Source organism: Garra rufa, chromosome 6 (genome assembly GCF_049309525.1).
Source record: "Garra rufa chromosome 6, GarRuf1.0, whole genome shotgun sequence".
NCBI classification, from domain to species: Eukaryota; Metazoa; Chordata; class Actinopteri; order Cypriniformes; family Cyprinidae; genus Garra; species Garra rufa.
In genome coordinates this window covers 1087723-1107064 of record NC_133366.1, presented here as the reverse complement: position 1 = coordinate 1107064, position 19342 = coordinate 1087723, and the positions used below count along the sequence as shown (strand labels likewise).

The 19342-nt window shown below is 34.4% G+C and overlaps 2 protein-coding genes across 3 annotated transcripts in view; both read left to right on the top strand.

The window, feature by feature from the left end:
* Positions 1-3137, top strand: part of LOC141336115 (adhesion G protein-coupled receptor E5-like) — a 33539-nt gene extending 30402 nt beyond the window's left edge. Inside the window, exons 15-16 of one of the 2 annotated variants that reach the window (XM_073841634.1) lie at positions 679-768; positions 851-3137. In XM_073841634.1, coding sequence (XP_073697735.1) covers positions 679-768; positions 851-895 — 135 coding nt within the window. In that variant the 3' untranslated portion in view covers positions 896-3137. The remainder of the gene's footprint in view (positions 1-678; positions 769-850) is intronic. The other variant, XM_073841635.1, reaches the window with a different exon arrangement.
* A 2011-nt stretch (positions 3138-5148) lies between these two features.
* slc27a1b (solute carrier family 27 member 1b) overlaps positions 5149-19342 on the top strand; it is a 20280-nt gene continuing 6086 nt past the window's right edge. The window contains exons 1-9 of the mRNA XM_073841637.1: positions 5149-5360; positions 6069-6242; positions 7341-7735; positions 8847-9008; positions 12839-12908; positions 12995-13086; positions 16170-16279; positions 17598-17807; positions 17887-18013. Of these exons, the coding sequence (XP_073697738.1) occupies positions 6070-6242; positions 7341-7735; positions 8847-9008; positions 12839-12908; positions 12995-13086; positions 16170-16279; positions 17598-17807; positions 17887-18013 (1339 nt within the window). The 5' untranslated portion in view covers positions 5149-5360; position 6069. The remainder of the gene's footprint in view (positions 5361-6068; positions 6243-7340; positions 7736-8846; positions 9009-12838; positions 12909-12994; positions 13087-16169; positions 16280-17597; positions 17808-17886; positions 18014-19342) is intronic.

Genomic DNA, 19342 nt, shown 5'->3' with positions numbered 1-19342 from the left:
TTATTTTGATTGACTGACTAGAATAATCATGGCTAATGGTAAAATATGCAAACCGAACTGGACTCAAGAACAGCTTCTTATCCAACATGATAATGAAAACAAGGATATGATCAAAGGAAAATGTGGAGTATGGATAACCTCCAAAACCAAAAAAGATGTGTGGGGAAACATATGTGTGCCAATAAATGCAACATGTGCCTAAAAAGTTTACATTCCAAGGCAGATAGCCGGCAACAGCCATTTTAGCCCTGCTAAAAACAGAAAAGAAAAAGGAAACCGTTTATGTTTTTACTGGTTAAAATAGAAATTGTATTGGTTTTAATGGTAACTGTAATGAATTTAATGGTTAAAAGTGGATGGTTTGTAATATTTGTAATGGTATTTGTAGTGGAAACAATTAGAATTTCTGTGATGATTGTTTTTTTTATCAGCAGAGAGCATAGGCCTAGTTTGTGATTTGGTCTTAGTGAGTCCTCTTCACTACTCCTAATGTTTCCCAGATTTAGGAGCTAGGTTTAGTGCTAAAATGCTTTGTGAAATATTCTTAGAGCAAAAATTTAGGAGTGCTAAATTTAGGATTGACACGTCTATTATTTTCAAGACTTTCTCTTAAATCGGCACGTTATGAGCTACTTTTAGCCTTAAGATGTTTAAATATCATTTTATTTGACCCTTCAGGTCAGGACGGAGTATTACAATCTGTTTGTCCCAATGTGCAAGAACAAAGCCGAACACAGAACCAGTACCAGCCAGACCAGCAACAGTCAGGTACATTAGTGTGTGTTTGAGTGTTTTGGACATTACAGCAGTGTTTGTCTTCAGCTCCTTCGTTCTTCCTTGACCTTAACAGAAACCTCTACGGAGCGACGGCAGCACAGCAGAGTCAAAGATGTAAAACACTTGTTGGCGCTGATGGATTTTGTACAAACTCTTCATCGCAAGACACATAAAGACTTTCTGTGAAAAATCAAGACTTTTTCCAAGTAACTAATAAAGTAACGCATTACTTTTTAATCGAAAAGAAAGTTACTTTTTCCCCCATTTATTGATTAAAAGCTCTCCTGTCCCCATGTTGAGAGAAATTGTGAGTAAGATGTTACTTTAGTTATTTATTAGTTCATCTCACTTACTAAAAAAACAGATCTAGTGTTTTTCAAAATGAATATAAACACTAAAATTCAACGCAAACCTGCAATAATTAAATGTTAAATACTCCAAATATCCTTTATGTATTTAATCCAGTTTTATTAACCGATGCCTTTGCTGTAAACCTTCGATGATCCGATTCATCCATACTAATAAGCCCAAATCACACAAGATGATCTAACATTTGTTTTCCTTTTTTTATTGCTGAAGAGTTGACATTTGTTCTTCTGCTGTCTACTGTACAGACGTCGATTTGCTTTCTATAACCCTTGCTGTAAAAAGGCTTTTATGTTTGACAAAAATAGGACTTTTTATAATAAAAACAAACAAGCAAGCCCTGCCCAGATTTAAAAAAGTAATGCAAAAGTATAACGTAACGCATTACTGTCCATAAAAGTAACTAAGTAACGTAATTAGTTACTTTTTTAGGGAGTAACTCAATATTGTAACGCATTACTTTTAAAAGTAACTTTCCCCAACACTGATCATCATCTGAGGAGTATTGCAGATGCAGGTTCATCTCATAAAATATGCATCATCTGTTACTGAGACAGAGATAGGCCTGGTGTAATGCATCCTATAGGAACAGATGAAACGGAGTATTTAGAGATTTGTTTGACTATGTTGATTAACAAAGCAATTCTTCAGAAGCAAGGACCATGTCTTGAACATCCTGATTTTTAGCTCATGAAAATTTATTTTTCTATTGTTTCTGCCTGCATTATACAGGAATGTAAAGACTAACAACAAAACATTACCCTCAGTGATATGTCTGTTTGTATTACCTATATAACATTGCATTGGTAAAGATTTGTTATATATGCAGATTTCTATGCAAACTTAATTTTATGAGGGAAAGGGAATAAATGGGATATGCATGAATAATTGTCATGTTATTTGCAAGTTACTTTGTCCATTTAAAGGCTCGAGGTTTATTAATTTCACGTTTGGTGTGAAAGGGCTTTTGCCAAAAATATAACTTTTGGGTCAACCCAGGTGACAAAAAGTAATGTAATTAGTTACTTTAGAAAAGGCGCAGTAGAATAAAGCATTACTTTTAAAAGTAACTTTTCCTTAACACAATACTAGCACATTGGCAAATTTATCAGAACAAACAAGTGCAAAAATTTGCTTTTAAGTCTCAGTTTATTAGTCTGTGTTGTGTCTCCCCCCTTTGGTCAGAGAGAGTATTGTGAGAACATGAGCACGTGAAAAGAAAACGACATGTATTTTAGCGAAATAAATAAATATTTGTGTGCAATGCACGATTACGAGTTTTCAGCTTATGGACAACAAAGAACCTCTACAGAATGATCAGACGATCCGAGAGTCAAAAATGCAACTGGTTTCCAATTAATGTTTGTAAAACTTGACACTTCTTTTCATTAGTTACTCCTGGATGCTTTATTGCAGTTTAAACTCTATTTATTATACTTTAAGGGGAGTGCATGACAGTATGGGTCCATCTTAAATACGTACATCAATTTAAGCATGTGGTGCATCCTTGTGAATATTCACTTTGGATTTAAAATAAACTTTCGAAAAGTGGTCTCTTGGCTCAACTTGCCCCCGGTGATGAGTAAATTGATCCTGGGGAGAGGGTAAGTTGAGCCACATGGATTTAAACTGTTAAACTTTGCTGTGGTAAAGCAAAACTGAACATTTTCATCTCATGTAATAGCATAGGAAAAGAAATTCAATAAAAACATACTTCTTAAAATCCATGGGTGAACCTAGATAGATAGTTTTTCTCCACCCTTCTTAAAAGTTTCATTTAAAGATACAGTTCACAACCCATTTTAATTGTTTAAAAATGTCAGAACAAAATAAAGTTCAAACTGAATAATTAAAAAAGAGACTGCCATTGACCTTACAGAACTGGGATGTTAGTACTCAACATCACTTATAATTTTCGTAGGGAAATATTTATAAAACTCAATTGGCCAATTCATTAACCCTTGTGCGACCTTAGGGACATTTTTGTCCATTTCAGTTTTGCTTTGTGTTATAAGTGTGTCTGTGTTAATGCCAAATGCATAACTTTTGGCTCAGGTGTTTATTTTTATTGAAATTGTAATATTTCACCCTAATTTCCTTCAAAAAATCTATTTTACCCTCTGTACAAAAAAATACTCACACTCAGGACCTTAAGGACAAAAAGTCCACATTGAAACCTATTAAAACTGCAATTTTTTAACCCAGGGCCATTTGACTATAAAATGATGCAATATTTGCTAATAGGCATTCGTTCTATCCGGAAGGCTTCAAAGTTTACATTTTTACCATTTTTTACTAGATTGTGCCATTTTTTCAAATTTGGCATATACATAAAACAAATAAAAAATAAAATAACACTACATAAAAATATAAATGCCTTAAAATTAATGTTGTTGTTCTTCACTGACACACCCAAGAATCTAATAAGCAAAGAAAGCAAATTCTGCTTAGCATTTAGTATATGGAAATTACTACTATTTTCTTTTTTTCATAAAAAAAAACAAAAACACCTGTGGCATTATGCAAACAAACCAGCATTTTAAGGGTTACAATTCTGAAAATTAATGAATGTTTGGTATCTTTGGATAGAACAGATGCTGGTTAAAAAAAATCCACATCAGTGAAAGTGGAAAAAAATATTAATAAATCATATTTTTATAACAGTTTTTGGACATGGACATTTTTGTCAATTTTGCACCTATGTGTAACTTTTTTTTTTTTTTTGATGCACAAGGGTTAACAAGCCCTGTTTAAATATTCAGAACAAAATCATGTTCGAGATGAAAAACAAAATCAAGAATGTTTGGTCTAAAATTAATGAAATATCATGTAGAATTACAGTAAAATAATATTTTAAAAATCATAAGAAGGAGTGGCTCAAATCATTGGTATCATTGGTACAACCCTCCCTACCCTTCAAGATCTCTACTTATCCAGAGTACGAAAAAGGGCTGCCAAAATTACTCTGGACATCTCATGAACACTTGATCGTGGAACATACAACTCTATACACTCTTTATTCATTTTTCAGTTATTTATTTAAAGCACATACTTACTTCCATTCAAATGCCTTTGCTATTTTTGCACATTGTCTGTCTTGTATACTTGTATATTGTTCTTTTTATAATATGTATCGTCTTGTCACTGTCATTCTGTAGCACTGTGGAGCTTCTGTCACTAAAACAAATTCCTAGTATGTGTAAACATACCTGGCAATAAGCTCATTCTGATTCTGATTCTCAAATTACCCCACTCCGACCATTTTAACAAACTTGTATCATCCAGTAGTTTAGAGCTAACATCATTTTAACACTATAGCCTCATATTGTAACTTCCTAAAGCACAAACACATGAATGATATTTTTAAGAGTCCTCGAACATTAAAAAAAAAATCACCTTGAACAGGAAAACCTTTTCTTTTTTAATTTAAATGTAGTTACCAATTATTCCACGGTCCTCTCTTAATCACAGGGTGAGTAAAATGAAACTCTTAAAATATTTGTGGTCACGTTTTCTGATCTGAATAATTTAAAAATATTTAGAACATGGACTCTAGGCTAAATTTCCGAAATAGGCAGATTGGTTAATAAATCCGCATGGCGTTTCAGAGAAAAATATTTGAGATAAACAGTGCTTAAATGTTTTTGATTTAAAGATACGGTTGTATAGATAAAGATTTATTTAAGCGTAAGAGAGAGTGTGAAAAATATATTTTTGTTGAAAAAAAAAAAAAACCTTCACTAACAATCTGATATCTTGGTGAAAAATAAAATGGGGGAAACAGATCTATTCAAGTGTCACAGATGTAAAGGGCAATTACATGTCTTGCGAAATAAAGCATTTGCGGCATGTCTAGTTCATTGAGTCAGCCCCTCATTTCTCACAGTGTCGAGTCTCGACAGGGCCCCGAAACAGCCAGTCCAGACACGCACAAGCCGGAGAACCTGCAGATCCGTGACTGACAGCGGTGTCCTCCAATCAGAGCGGAGCGCGTAGGTTTGGGGGCGGGGCTTCCAGACTGAGGTACGCACTGAGAGCCAAGTGAGAGTTCACGAGTGTAAATAAATCGCTATGTGTCATCTTTCTGTAGATTTCTATCGGTTACACACATTTCTCAATAAGTTCTCGGCAGATCTGTGACGGCATCCGGTGCAGCTTTCAGCGTTTCTCTGGGGTGAATTTAATCAGAGGAACAGCGGTCAAAACTAGGAGCGCAGGCAAGTGCATTTCATGAGCAAATATCTGTTATCGACCTAATTTTACTAGATGCACCCATGTAATGCTAGTTTAAAGTGTAGGCTATTGAATCTGGTTGAGCCATTTCTTTGATTCTTGATGCTTAAAATTTTTTTTGGAGGAAAAATGATAAACAATGTTTTTCTCCTCTTTATTCATTTTAGTTTTAAATAATGTATTAAAATAGATCTACTTTTTAAATTGCATTTATGTGATGTCTTTCTGTGAGCCCCTACCTTGACTTTTATTTTTCACTTCTTCAATATAACTTTATTTATTTGGTATTTATGTTTATATGTAGTATATTAATGTGTATTACAGTTTATAATTTTTTACATTAAGAATCACTATAGCCATCTAAAATATTGCTGTCAGTACATCAGACCAAGCATTTTAGAGAAAAATGTAATTTTTCCTAATTTTTCATATTAAAATGAAAAGCGATGACAGTGGAACCGAGTTTAAAGATCTGAAAAGTCATTCATGTTCCGATGTTTAAGTTAAAAATTGGCTGTCATTAGCAAAACCAATCAATATTTGAGAATTGTAATTCATAAACAGTCCATATTTTAACTTAATGGACATCTAGCAGACATTTGATTCAAGATCCAGATCCCAAAAAACTAATTAAAAATTGTCATTAGAATAACACACCATTATTGTAGTTTCTCTGGTCCTCTCTCCTCCAGGATGGGTGCTAGAGATGGTTTCCGTGCCCCAGTAGCGATGATCACAGCTGGGTTATTGAGTGTCCTAGGCCTCTCGTGGTTCTGGAGTTTGTTGGCTCTTTTAGGAGTTTATTTATGTTCTGGAGGATGGAGGTTTCTCTATGTGGCCGCATGCACCATCAAGAGAGACCTTATGTGAGTATAACCCACACGCTCTCACTTTGTTTAGTTATATATGAAGTAAAATGTGACCCTGGACCACAAAACCAGCCATGAGGGAACATTTTTTAAAATTGATATAATTTGGAATCTGACCATTTGGAATCTATTAAAAAATTTAACCATTTATATCAAGTTACATTTAAGTGCCGCTCGATTATGGCAAAAATCATAATCATGATTATTTTGGTCAATATTGTAATCACGATTATTCAACACGATTATGACTGGGTCCAAAACTTCATATTAGTGATTAATTTAAAGATAGCAATACAACAGAAAATAAGATTGCATTGGGTGAATTTTATGCAAGTAGTCTAGCAATACTACAGAAATTGAATGTAATTATTTGAATGTAAAATAAAACAGCATCTTCACTGTAAGAATCAAACATGATTTGTTTCTTGTTAAAACTACAAAAGTCCTTTATTCAAGAGCAGTGAGTGATTTTTCTCTTTGCATTTTTACGTTTTATTTATATTAAGCACAGAGACGGTGAAAGGAATGTTATTTGTTGCCGCTTTAGGAGATACACGGATCCAATACGTATTTTCATTCTCAACTGTTTTTGATCAGTTAAGACAAGGGTTTACATGAATAATCACCTCATTTTGAAATATTTTTGCGTGTATTTGAGCTTTTAGACGCGCACCTTGAGATAAAAGATAACTTAACTGCCCTCCAAAGGCAAAGTGCAGTAACTACACATTTGGTCAAAATTGAGTTAAGGCTTAAAATGGACTTTGTGACGACTGTTTTGTCTTGTGGCAAAGTCTCCTGGTTCAATTGTGTCCCGTTTCAGAGAAACGCAAGTTTCAACATGTTTGACTAGCTGGTGTTTAATTTTAAAGGCATTTTTCTCAGTTTCAGTGTTGGCGTAGTTACTGCACTTTGCCTTTGGAGGGCAGTTTATATGTCTGTGTTCTGCTCCATCTCTGATCACATACACAGAACATTTCATCTCAATTACTGCATTTTCTTGATCGTTTGACGGCAAAATCAAAATTGAAATTGAATTTCGATTAATTGCACAGCCCTATATCAAGTAGCTCTTTCATTCTGTCTCTCCTCCAGTGGTCTGCAGGTTCTGCTGCGTGTGAAGTTCTCCATCGATCAATACATTCGTACGCGCAGCACCGTCCCGTCCATATTCGCCCAGCGGGTGGCGCTCCACCCGGACAAACCGGCTCTGGTGGAGGAGTCCACAGGTGAGGTGTGGAGCTTCTCGGAGCTGGACCGGCGGTCGAACGCTGTGGCGCAGTGGGCAGTAGCTCAGGGCTGGAAGTCGGGCGATGTGGTGGCCATCTTCATGGAGAGCCGGCCCCTGATGGTGGCGCTGTGGCTTGGACTGGCTAAAGTAGGCATAGAGCCGGCGCTCATTAATTTCAATCTGCGACGCGATTCGCTGATGCACTGCGTGGGCGTGTCCGGAGCGAGAGGGATGGTGTTTGGGGCGGAGCTCCTGGACGGTGAGATGCGTTTTTTGTTTATTTTGTTTGATTTTTTTTTTTCAAAGGCCTGATGGTATATACATAACCAGAGCTGGGTAGGATTCTGTAATCTGATTCCAAATATTAAGTGCTTGTAATTACAGTAAATTACATTTTAAAATACTTGAAAATACAGTTACTTTTTTAGGGATTACATATTATTCACACAATAGCCATACATCATTTATAATTTCATAATCAAGAGTCTCTTTGAGAAAGCCAATTTACTAAAATGCAATTTAAACTGAAGACATCTAATAGACGTCTATTTGACATCTGATAGGAAACGTCTAATAGATGTATTGCAGATGAGCAAACTACGTCTTGCAGATGTAAATGCAGACATCAAATAGACGTCTCTGAGACGTCTATTTTACGTCTGCATTTACATCTGCAAAACATCTGCAAGACGTAGTTTGCTCATCTGCAATACGTCTATTGGATATTTCCAATCAGATGTCAAATAGACGTCTATTAGATGCCTTTAAGATGTGTATGGTTTAGAATGTATGTAAAACTGACATCTTACAGACGTCTGGCAGATGTTTGTACACAGAAGATGCGTTCCAGATCAAGAGATTTTTAACAGACATCTTGCAGACGTATGTGTGCTATCCAGGTACCCTAATAGCACACGTACATCTATTTGACGTCTGCATAACATCTGCAAGACGTAGTTTGCTCATCTGCAATATGTCTATTGTTTGTTTCCTATCAGATGTCAAATAGACGTCTATTAGATGTCTTTAAGATGTTTATGGTTTAGAATGTATGTAAAACTGACATCTTACAGACATCTGCCAGACATTTGTACACAGCAGATGCTTTCCAGATCAAGAGATCTTTAACAGACTTCTTGGAGACGTACATGTGCTGTCTGGGTATAAATAATAATCTGGCATAAATATAGTATATTTAAATCTATTTTAAATCAATTTACTCAATAATAAATTATAATGCAAATACAAATTACATGACAAATATATAATAATTAATAACTGCGCTAAGAAATAAATCAAACGTCTGATAGTTTCACTGAAAGCTCTTCTGATCTAATCCCTGAAGTGTCTGTCGGTGTCTGTGTTTGCAGCGCTGCTGGAGGTGAAGGAGTCTATCAGCTGTCTTTCTCTCTTCTGTAGCGGTTCGGCTTCAATCGAGTCTTTGGATTCACTGTCGGCTCAGAATCTGGACTCCCTGCTGTCTTCATCTCCTGACACACCTCCCGCCGTCACACACAACAAGGGCTTCAACGGTCTGTATGTGTATGTGTGTGTGTTTATGGATGATGTGCTGCATATTTCTGTGTGAGAGAGAGTTTATTTTACAACAGGTGAATGTCTCCACATGTCCTCAGACATATTTTAGATGTTGTAATCGCTCTCTCCTTCCTCGCGTTTAGTGCCCAGGTCACATTTCAAAGCGAAAAACAATTACAAGAAATGATATTTTGCCTAAAGAAGACAAACCCTCTTTTAGGCTCTGTTGTTTTCATTAAAATAGAGCTTATTTTCCCTCTCCCACTAAAACTGTATTATAGTAATTTGCATTATTCTGGTATACACATTATTCATCATATACAATTTGTTATTTATATAGCACCATTAAAACATCATAAGTTGACCAATGTGCTTTGCAACAATAAATACAAATATACTGATAGTAATGACAACAACGTATTATTTATGAAACTAATTATGTTTTAAATATTGATTCTTATTCGATTCTCATTGTTAATTATATCATATTAAGTTTGTATTACAGTGACTATTACCATGATAGTAACATGCTATTCATGCTTGAAGCAGACATCATGATAAAAACATGCTAGCAACTAACTAATCATGCTAGCTACATGCTAATCATGCTAGAAGCAGAATAGCAACATGCTAGTGACTTGTTAATCATGCTAGAAACATGCCAGCAACTTATTAATTATGCTAAGAATATGATAAAAACAAGGCTAGCAACTAGCTAATCATGCTAGCTACATGGTAATCATGGTTGAAACAGAATAGCAACATGCTAGTGACTTGTTAATCAGGCTAGAAACATGCCAGCAACTTATTAATAATGCTAAGAACATGCTAACAACATGCTAATCATGATAAAAACATGCTAGCAACTAACTAATCATGCTAGCTACACGCAAATCATGCTAGAAGCAGAATAGCAACATGCTAGTGACTTGTTAATCATGCTAGAAACATGCCAGCAACTTATTAATTATGCTAAGAACATGATAAAAACATGCTAGCAACTAGCTAATCATGCTGGCTGCATGCTAATCATGCTAGAAGCAGAATAGCAACATGCTAGTGACTTGTTAATCATGCTAGAAACATGCCAGCAACTTATTAATTATGCTAAGAACATGCTAACAACATGCTAATCATGATAAAAACATGCTAGCAACTAACTAATCATGCTAGCTGCATGCTAATCATGCTAGAAGCAGAATAGCAACATGCTAGTGACTTGTTAATCATGCTAGAAACATGCCAGCAACCTATTAATAATGCTAAGAACATGCTAGCAACATGCTAATCATGATAAAAACATGTTAGCAACATGATAATCATGATAAAAACGTGCTAACAACTGGCTAATCATACTAGCTACATGCTAATCATGCTAGAAGCAGAATAGCAACATGCTAGAAACATGCCAGCAACTTATTAATAATCCTAAGAACATGCTAGCAACATGCTAATCATGATAAAACATGCTAGCAACTGGCTAATCATGCTAGCTACATGTTAATCATGCTAGAAGCAGAATAGCAACATGCTAGTGACTTCTTAATCATGCTAGAAACATGCTTGCAACTTATTAATTATGTTAAGAACCTGCTAGCAACATGCTAATCATGATAAAAACATGCTAGCAACTAGCTAATCATGCTAGCTACATGTTAATCATGCTAGAAGCAGAATAGCAACATGCTAGTGACTTGTTAATCATGCTAGAAACATGCCAGCAACTTATTAATTATGCTAAGAACATGCTAGCAACATGCTAATCATGATAAAAACATGCTAGCAACTGACTAATCATGCTAACAGCATGCTAGTAATTCGTTAACCATGCTAGAATACCTAGAATATGCTAATAACATTCAATCTATTACCATGATAAATTAATTATTTATAACTCTACTTTTATTTGTATTTTTATGTGATTTTTTTTTCTTAAGCAGCACGGGTATATTTGTAACAATAGCCAACAATTATTGTATCGTTAAATACAATACAATTGTTTTCTGGCTGTGAAAATATACTTAATTGCCTAAAAGTTAAGATTTCACAATGCTAAAAGTTTTAAAAACTGGCTACAGTTTCTTGAAGCTCAATCTAATTTTTGTTTCTTGGTTGTGAGTTTGGGGTAAATGTGAGCCGGACGTGTTTTTAGCAGGTTGTGTGAGATTCACCCCTTTACAAAGAGAGAGAGAGAGAGAGAGAGAGAGAGAGAGAGAGAGAGGGGGGGAGAGGCAGTGGTATTATGTGTGTTTTCAGTGAGAGAGCAAGTGTTAAAGTGGGGAAAAGGTTACATACCAGGCAAGTGCAGCGCCTGAAAGAGAGAGAGACTGAAAGAAAGTCTGAGCTACAAAAGAGGATTGTGTGGGAAAAACACGATAAAGGGAGAAAGAGAGCAGAAAACAGATCCGGTCCCTGAGGAGACGCACAGAAACCAGGATCAGGAGACACAGGAGAAAGACAGCAGTGTCTGACACGGACAAGACTGATAGACGGAGGGGGTGTAAATGTATCAGAGGGCGAACTGTCATTGGTTAATTCACCTCTGACCCAGTCAGCTGGCCTGATCTCCTATATGTGTGTGTGTTTAGTTTATTTGGGTTCAATCGTCTACAGACGAGAGTCAGATCTGACACAACCTCCCTCAGCGACGCCCAGCAGCGTCCTCAGCTGAAAACATGAGTCATGCAATGTACTCCTAACCTTTTCCCCATAATGCATAAGGGGGATACAGTTTGATTCACGTCTCATTTATTACACAACCTCTGTAGTCAATGATTTGATCTGTGTGTAGAGTGTGGGTTTACTTCAGGGTAACTCTGAGTGTAAAGCACATGTAATAAAACAGAGATTTTACAGTCAATGAAAACGGAAATATTTGGAAACCTAAAAAGAATATTTGATTTACAGGCCTGGAAATAAGCAAATCTAAAAAAAAAAAAAAAATGTTTTTTATTGTTAATATTGTTTTATTTATTCATTTGGGTCAGCTGTATGTTTTTTTTTTTTTTTTTTTTTTGCAAACAAAATTGCTGTTCATATTATTGTTAAGAAAACCTCTTCCAAATACTTCTTGCAGATTTAAAATGAATAGGATAAGTTACAGTATCACACTAAAGAAAATACGAGTCTAATAATACATTTTTAAAACGTTATAGTAAATTATGTAATACTAAGAGGACTGTTAATAATAACAAATTAAAACAGTATTAAATTATTAGATAAACATCTAAATAGCATTATTTATGAAATTCTATAAATATTATCTAAAATATTACTAAAATATTATCAGGTTTTCTGTATGTTTTGTTGCAAAGCAATTTGGACAACATATGTTGTTTTTGGTGGTGCTAAATAATACATTTGAAAAATTAAAATAGTAAGATAAATTACAATAAAATAAGTAAACGTTGATGAGGGAAATGTGCTGTATGTTCATGAAAACATGCCAGAAATGGTCAAATCCTAAAAAGTTATTAAAATTTTTAATAATGAGTATAAAATATTATGTATCTAGTTTTGCTCTGCTACAAATAATTAATGTAAATTGCTCTTTGAGTGCAATCAAAAGGACTTCTTGAAGAGGTCATGGAAATGCTTGGAGATTTATTGGCCTAAGATGTAAATTTAAATTAACTGTTCACTTGAAGAATATATTAGAAAACATGGACGTATGCATCTCTTTTAGAGTTGAAATAAATCTAAATTTATCATTTTTAGGGCTATTTTTTCTTTTAGGGGTATGGGACAAAACTGCAGACATATATGATACATAATGTGCTCATTATGATGCTGTTTCAGTGACGTGTGTGTGTGTTTCTCATCTCAGACAGGTTATTTTACATCTACACCTCAGGAACGACGGGTTTACCTAAAGCTGCCATCGTGGTTCACAGCAGGTTTGTGCAACACTGTTCTTAAAATACTGAGCAAACATCATGTGTGCGACTCTTTCATTCTGTGTTTGTGTGTGCTGTGTAAACAGGTACTATCGCATCGCTACGTTTGGATATTACTCCTTCGGTCTGCGTCCAGATGATGTTGTGTACTGCTGTCTGCCGCTCTATCACTCCGCAGGTCTGTTTGCAGTACACAAACATTACATTCAACATGCTTTGTGTCCTTCACTTTGTTCAGCTTATAGATTACAACACCAGATCAAACCTTGAATAACTCTTCATTCTAATGATATCGGCCAGGTTGCTAAATCAGCCCATATTTGGTAGTTTTGAACTTACTAGTATCATCTGATAATCCGACTAGTGTAATAGTTTACCTTGTGTCAACTCCATAATCTACCAAGAGCCTTGTCAATGGATAATCATCTTGTTCTTGTGAGTTTTGATTAAATATTCTGTTAGATAAGTGTCAGTATATTACAACATTTTAGCATAAGATATCAAGATTATTTAAAAACATATTGAGGACCACCAGTTCAAGGACCCTGCTTACATTTACAAGGTTTTGAACAGTGTTTTTAGGAATAAAATGTTGTATAAACCTGTGTGAACAAACTGCTAAGTTTGATGAAAGTAAGTGCTGCTGAAGTGGAGAAAAAACTCGCCACCTTTAAAGATAAGCATTTTCACCATATTTTAGGGATACAATGTTGTACAAATCAGTGTGAATGATATATGAACAAACCCATCAGTGGAAATCCTCAGTACATAGAAAGGAATAAAACTGCTAAGTTTGGTGAATGTAAGTGCTGCTGAAATGGAGAAAAAACTTGCCACCTTAAAAGATGTGCATTTTCACCGTATTTTAGGGGTATTATGTTGTACAAATCAGTGTGAATGATATATGAACAAACCCATCAGTAGAAATCCTCAGTATATAGAAAGGAATAAAACTGCTAAGTTTGGTGAATGTAAGTGCTGTTGAAATGGAGAAAAAACTTGCCACCTTAAAAGATATGCATTTTTTACCATGTTTTTAGGGATAAAATGTTGTATAAATCAGTGTGAATGATATATGAAAAAACCCATCTGTAGAAATCCTCAGTATATAGAAAGGAATAAAACTGCTAAGTTTGGTGAATGTAAGTGCTGCTAAAATGGAGAAAAAACTTGCCACCTTAAAAGATATGCATTTTTTACCATGTTTTTAGGGATAAAATGTTGTACAAATCAGTGTGAATGATATATGAACAAACCCATCAGTAGAAATCCTCAGTATATAGATAGGAATAAAATTGCTAAGTTTGGTGAATGTAAGTGCTGCTGAAGTGGAGAAAAAACTTTCCGCCTTAAAAGATATGCATTTTTACCATGTTTTAAGGGATAAAATGTTGTACAAATCAGTGTGAATGATATATGAACAAACCCATCTGTAGAAATCCTCAGTATATAGAAAGGAATAAAACTGCTAAGTTTGGTGAATGTAAGTGCTGCTAAAATGGAGAAAAAACTTGCCACCTTAAAAGATATGCATTTTTTACCATGTTTTTAGGGATAAAATGTTGTACAAATCAGTGTGAATGATATATGAACAAACCCATCAGTAGAAATCCTCAGTATATAGATAGGAATAAAACTGCTAAGTTTGGTGAATGTAAGTGCTGCTGAAGTGGAGAAAAAACTTTCCGCCTTAAAAGATATGCATTTTTACCATGTTTTAAGGGATAAAATGTTGTACAAATCAGTGTGAATGATATATGAACAAACCCATCAGTAGAAATCCTCAGTATATAGAAAGGAATAAAACTACTAAGTTTGGTGAATGTAAGTGCTGCTGAAGTGGAGAAAAAAACTCGCCACCTTAAAACATATGCTTTTTCACCATATTTTAGGGATAAAATGTTGTAAAAATCAGTGTGAATGATATATGAACAAACCCATCAGTAGAAATCCTCAGTATATAGAAAGGAATAAAACTGCTAAGTTTGATGAATTTAAGTGCTGCTGAAATGGAGAAAAAACTTGACACCTTAAAAGATATGCATTTTTTACCATGTTTTTAGGGATAAAATGATGTACAAATCAGTGTGAATGATATATGAACAAACCCATCAGTAGAAATCCTCAGTATATAGAAAGGAATAAAACTACTAAGTTTGGTGAATGTAAGTGCTGCTGAAGTGGAGAAAAAAACTCGCCACCTTAAAACATATGCTTTTTCACCATATTTTAGGGATAAAATGTTGTAAAAATCAGTGTGAATGATATATGAACAAACCCATCAGTAGAAATCCTCAGTATATAGATAGGAATAAAACTGCTAAGTTTGGTGAATGTAAGTGCTGCTGAAGTGGAGAAAAAACTCGCCACATTAAAAGATGTGCATTTTCACCGTATTTTAGGGGTATTATGTTGTACAAATCAGTGTGAATGATATATGAAAAAACCCATCTGTAGAAATCCTCAGTATATAGAAAGGAATAAAACTGCTAAGTTTGGTGAATGTAAGTGCTGCTGAAGTGGAGAAAAAATAAAACTTGCCTTTTTGAAAGATATCCATTTTCACCATATTTTAGGGGTAAAATGTTGTATAAATCAGTGTGAATGATATATGAACAAACTGCTTAGTAAAAATCTTTAACACATAGATAGGAATAAAACGGCTAAGTTTGGTGAATGTAAGTGCTGCTGAAGTGGAGAAAATACTCAGCACCTTTTAAGATATCCATTTTCACCATATTTTAGGGTTAAAATGTTGTACAAATCAGTGTGAATGATATATGAACAAACCCATCAGTAGAAATCCTCAGTATATAGAAAGGATTAAAACTGCCAAGTTTGGTGAATGTAAGTGCTGCTGAAGTGGAGAAAAAACTTGCCACCTTTAAAGATATGCATTTCACCATATTTTAGGGGTATTATGTTGTACAAATCAGTGTGTATGATATATGAACAAACTGCCAAGTAAAACCCTTTAACACATAGATAGAAATAAAACTGCTAAGTTTGGTAAATGTACTGTAAGTGCTGCTGTAGTGGAGAAAAATTTGCCACCTTTAAAAATACAAAATTTGACCATGTTTTTAAGGTTAAAATGTTACATAAATCAATGTGAATGATAAAAGAACAAACACCTCAGTAAAAATCCCCAGTATGTAGAAAGGAATAAAACTGCTAAGTTTCTTATATGTAAGTGCTGCTGAAGAGGAGAAAAAAATAATTTTGAGAAAATAGCATGTCTCTTCTCTCCGTGTTTTCCAGGAAACATTGTAGGTGTGGGTCAGTGTCTGCTGCACGGTCTGACGGTGGTGATCCGCAGGAAGTTCTCTGCTAGCTGTTTCTGGGACGACTGTGTGAAATACAACTGCACGGTGAGGACCTCTGACCTCAGGCACACTCATTAGCCATCTTAGATATCATATTCATACACTAGATAGCAGCACAGACAGCAAAGAAAACATTAAAGTACAGCTAATCATGCAGTTATGTATTTAGGATAGTAACTTATCTGACTTTTACAGTATGTTACAAGGTAGGAGAAAACACTTTATATCTTTTGTTAAAGGCCGTAATTCCAATTCCATTTTGCAGTATTTTGGTGCAAATTCATCTGTAAGTGTTCAAAATAAACGAATTACAACCCCAATTCCAGTAAAGTGGGGTTGTTCATGAAATGCCATAAAATCAAGAATATGTTATCTGTTCATTCTCTTAACCCTTTATTTCACTGACTAAAGTACAAAGAGAAACTATCCAATGTTTTCAGTGGCTGACTTTGAATTTTATTTTGTAAATATAACCAAATTTTGATTTTTATGGTTGCAACACACTCAAAAAAAAAGGCAATAAAAAGTGAAAAGGTTATATAATATCTAAGTTAAACTGTTTTGAAACAGTTCACAGTAAGCAGGTGAAGATATCATGTTTGTGTATAAAGGAGCATTATGGTTTTTGCCAGCAAAGTTGGATCATGTCTCATTGTTTTATGCCAAAAAAATAAATAAATTAAAAATCACATTTCTTAACAGAAAATCACAAAGAATTTAGGTCTTTCACCTACTACCACACATAATGTAAAAAGATTCAGTCAATAACTGACTGTATAAATAAAATACTACATTTCGTTTTTTTGTTTTATTTTATATGATGAACACTTTTGCAGAATCAGTAAAGTTAGTATATGAATAAAACCAGTTATAAAACCATCAAAACCAACTGCATGACATCAGGTGAACACAAAAACATTATTTAATTTTATTTATTTTATATAATTAAAATTTTTTACAGTATTTTGGTCAAAGGAATCTGTTATGGTTTGAGTGTAAAGTTAAATAGAGTTAAATACTGTGAAGAAAACCAGTTTGTGACAACCAAAATGTATTTAGTAAATAATTGTTTTTATAAATTATTACTAGAACTTTATTTATTTTAAACATCTTTATTCATGTATAATTTTTATACATGCATTGATTTTGTTCTAATGTTTGGTAAGTTGCTTTGAATAAAAGTGTCTGTTTAAAGCATAGATGTACCTTATGTCTAGTGTAAAATATGTGTAAAACCAATTGAGGACCATCAGGTTATAAAACAATTTCTGTGTGATATCAGATATTTCTGCACCAGTGTCATGCATCCAGTTTGGTTGTTGATGGTTGATTGTGTTGAATTTAAGTTTGTGTGTGTTTGCAGGTGGTTCAGTACATTGGTGAAATCTGTCGATATCTATTATCTCAGCCGGTTCGTCCGTCCGAGTCTCGTCACCAAGTGCGTGTTGCGATGGGCAACGGTCTGCGGCCCAATGTCTGGGAAGCGTTTATGAAACGTTTCAACATCAAACGCATCGGTGAGTTTTACGGAGCCACTGAGTGCAACTGCAGCCTCGCCAACATGGACAACAAGGTGTGTGCAAATGTTTACTTGAACTTATCAGATTTGATTATGTGTGGTTTATTGATGTGTAATGTGCTTCTCTGGCCAGGTGGGATCATGTGGCTTCAACAGTGTGATTCTGCCCAGCATTTATCCCATCAGACTGCTGAGAGCAGACGAGGACACCATGGAGTTAATACGGGACAGTCGAGGACTGTGTGTCCCATGCAAACCAGGTGAGAAAATCACACAGATATTTTAACATTATGAAATAGTATTTTTTTTGTGTGAATATCTAGTAAAATGTAATTTATTCCTGTGATCAAAGCAGAATTTTCAGCATTATTACTCAAGTGATCTTCAGAAATCATTCTGATATGCTGATTTGCTGCTCAAGAAACATTTATGAGTATTATCAGTGTTAAAAACAGTTGTGCTGCCCAATATTTTTGTAGAAGCCTTCATACATTATCATTTTCAGGATTCTTCAAGTTCTAAAGAATGCCATTTGAAAATAGAAAAGTTTTAAAACATTAAAGGAGTAGTTCACTTCCAGAACAAAAATGTACAGATTTGAAAAAGTATAGAAATAATCAAGTTGTTTCGAAAATGACTGATCGTTTTGCTAGATAAAACCCTTTTACCTCGGCTGGGATCATTTAGAACCATTTAAAGCTGCATTTTGGAAGTTCAAACTTGTGGGCACCATTGAAGTCCACTATATGGAAATGGTTCCTAAAAAAAGGTTTTTCTCAAGAAAAATAATTTCGTATCGACTGAAGAAAGAAAGACATGAACATCATGGATGACAAGGGGGTGAGTAAATTATCTGTACATTTTTGTTCTGGAAGTCAACTACTCCTTTAAAAATGCCTTTACTGTCACATTTGAACAATTTAATCTACTTTTGATTAATAAAAAATAAAAATAATTCCTTCTAAAAAAAATCTTTCTGTCCCAAACTTTTGAACACTAATGTATATTTGTGACCCTGGACCACAAAACCAGTCATAAGGTTAAATTTGACAAAACTGAGATTTATACATCATATGAAAGCTCAATAAATAAGCTTTCTATTGATGTATGGTTTGTTAGGATAGGACAATATTTGACTGAGATACATCTATTTGAAATCAGAAATCTGAGGATGCAAAAAAATCAAAAACACTGAGAAAATCACCTTTAAAGTTCTCCAAATTAGGTTCTTAACAATGCATATTACAAATCAAAAAGTACATTTTGATATGTTTACAGTAGGAATTTTACAAAAAATCTTCATGGAACATGAACTTTACTTAATTTCTCAATGGTTTTTGGCATAAAAGAAAAATCAAAAATTTTGACCCATACAATGTATTTTTGGCTATTGCTACAAACAAACCCCAGCGACTTAAGACTGGTTTTGTGGTCCAGGGTCACATTTATCAATAATGTCCTGCTGATTGTACATTGTTATCCCTTGCTTAATGAAACTAAGTGTGTGAGAGCTGAAGATTTATCTGTCCTTTAACATATTAACCTGTAGTGTCGTGTTTGCCTGGAAACTCAAAACAAACTGAGCATCT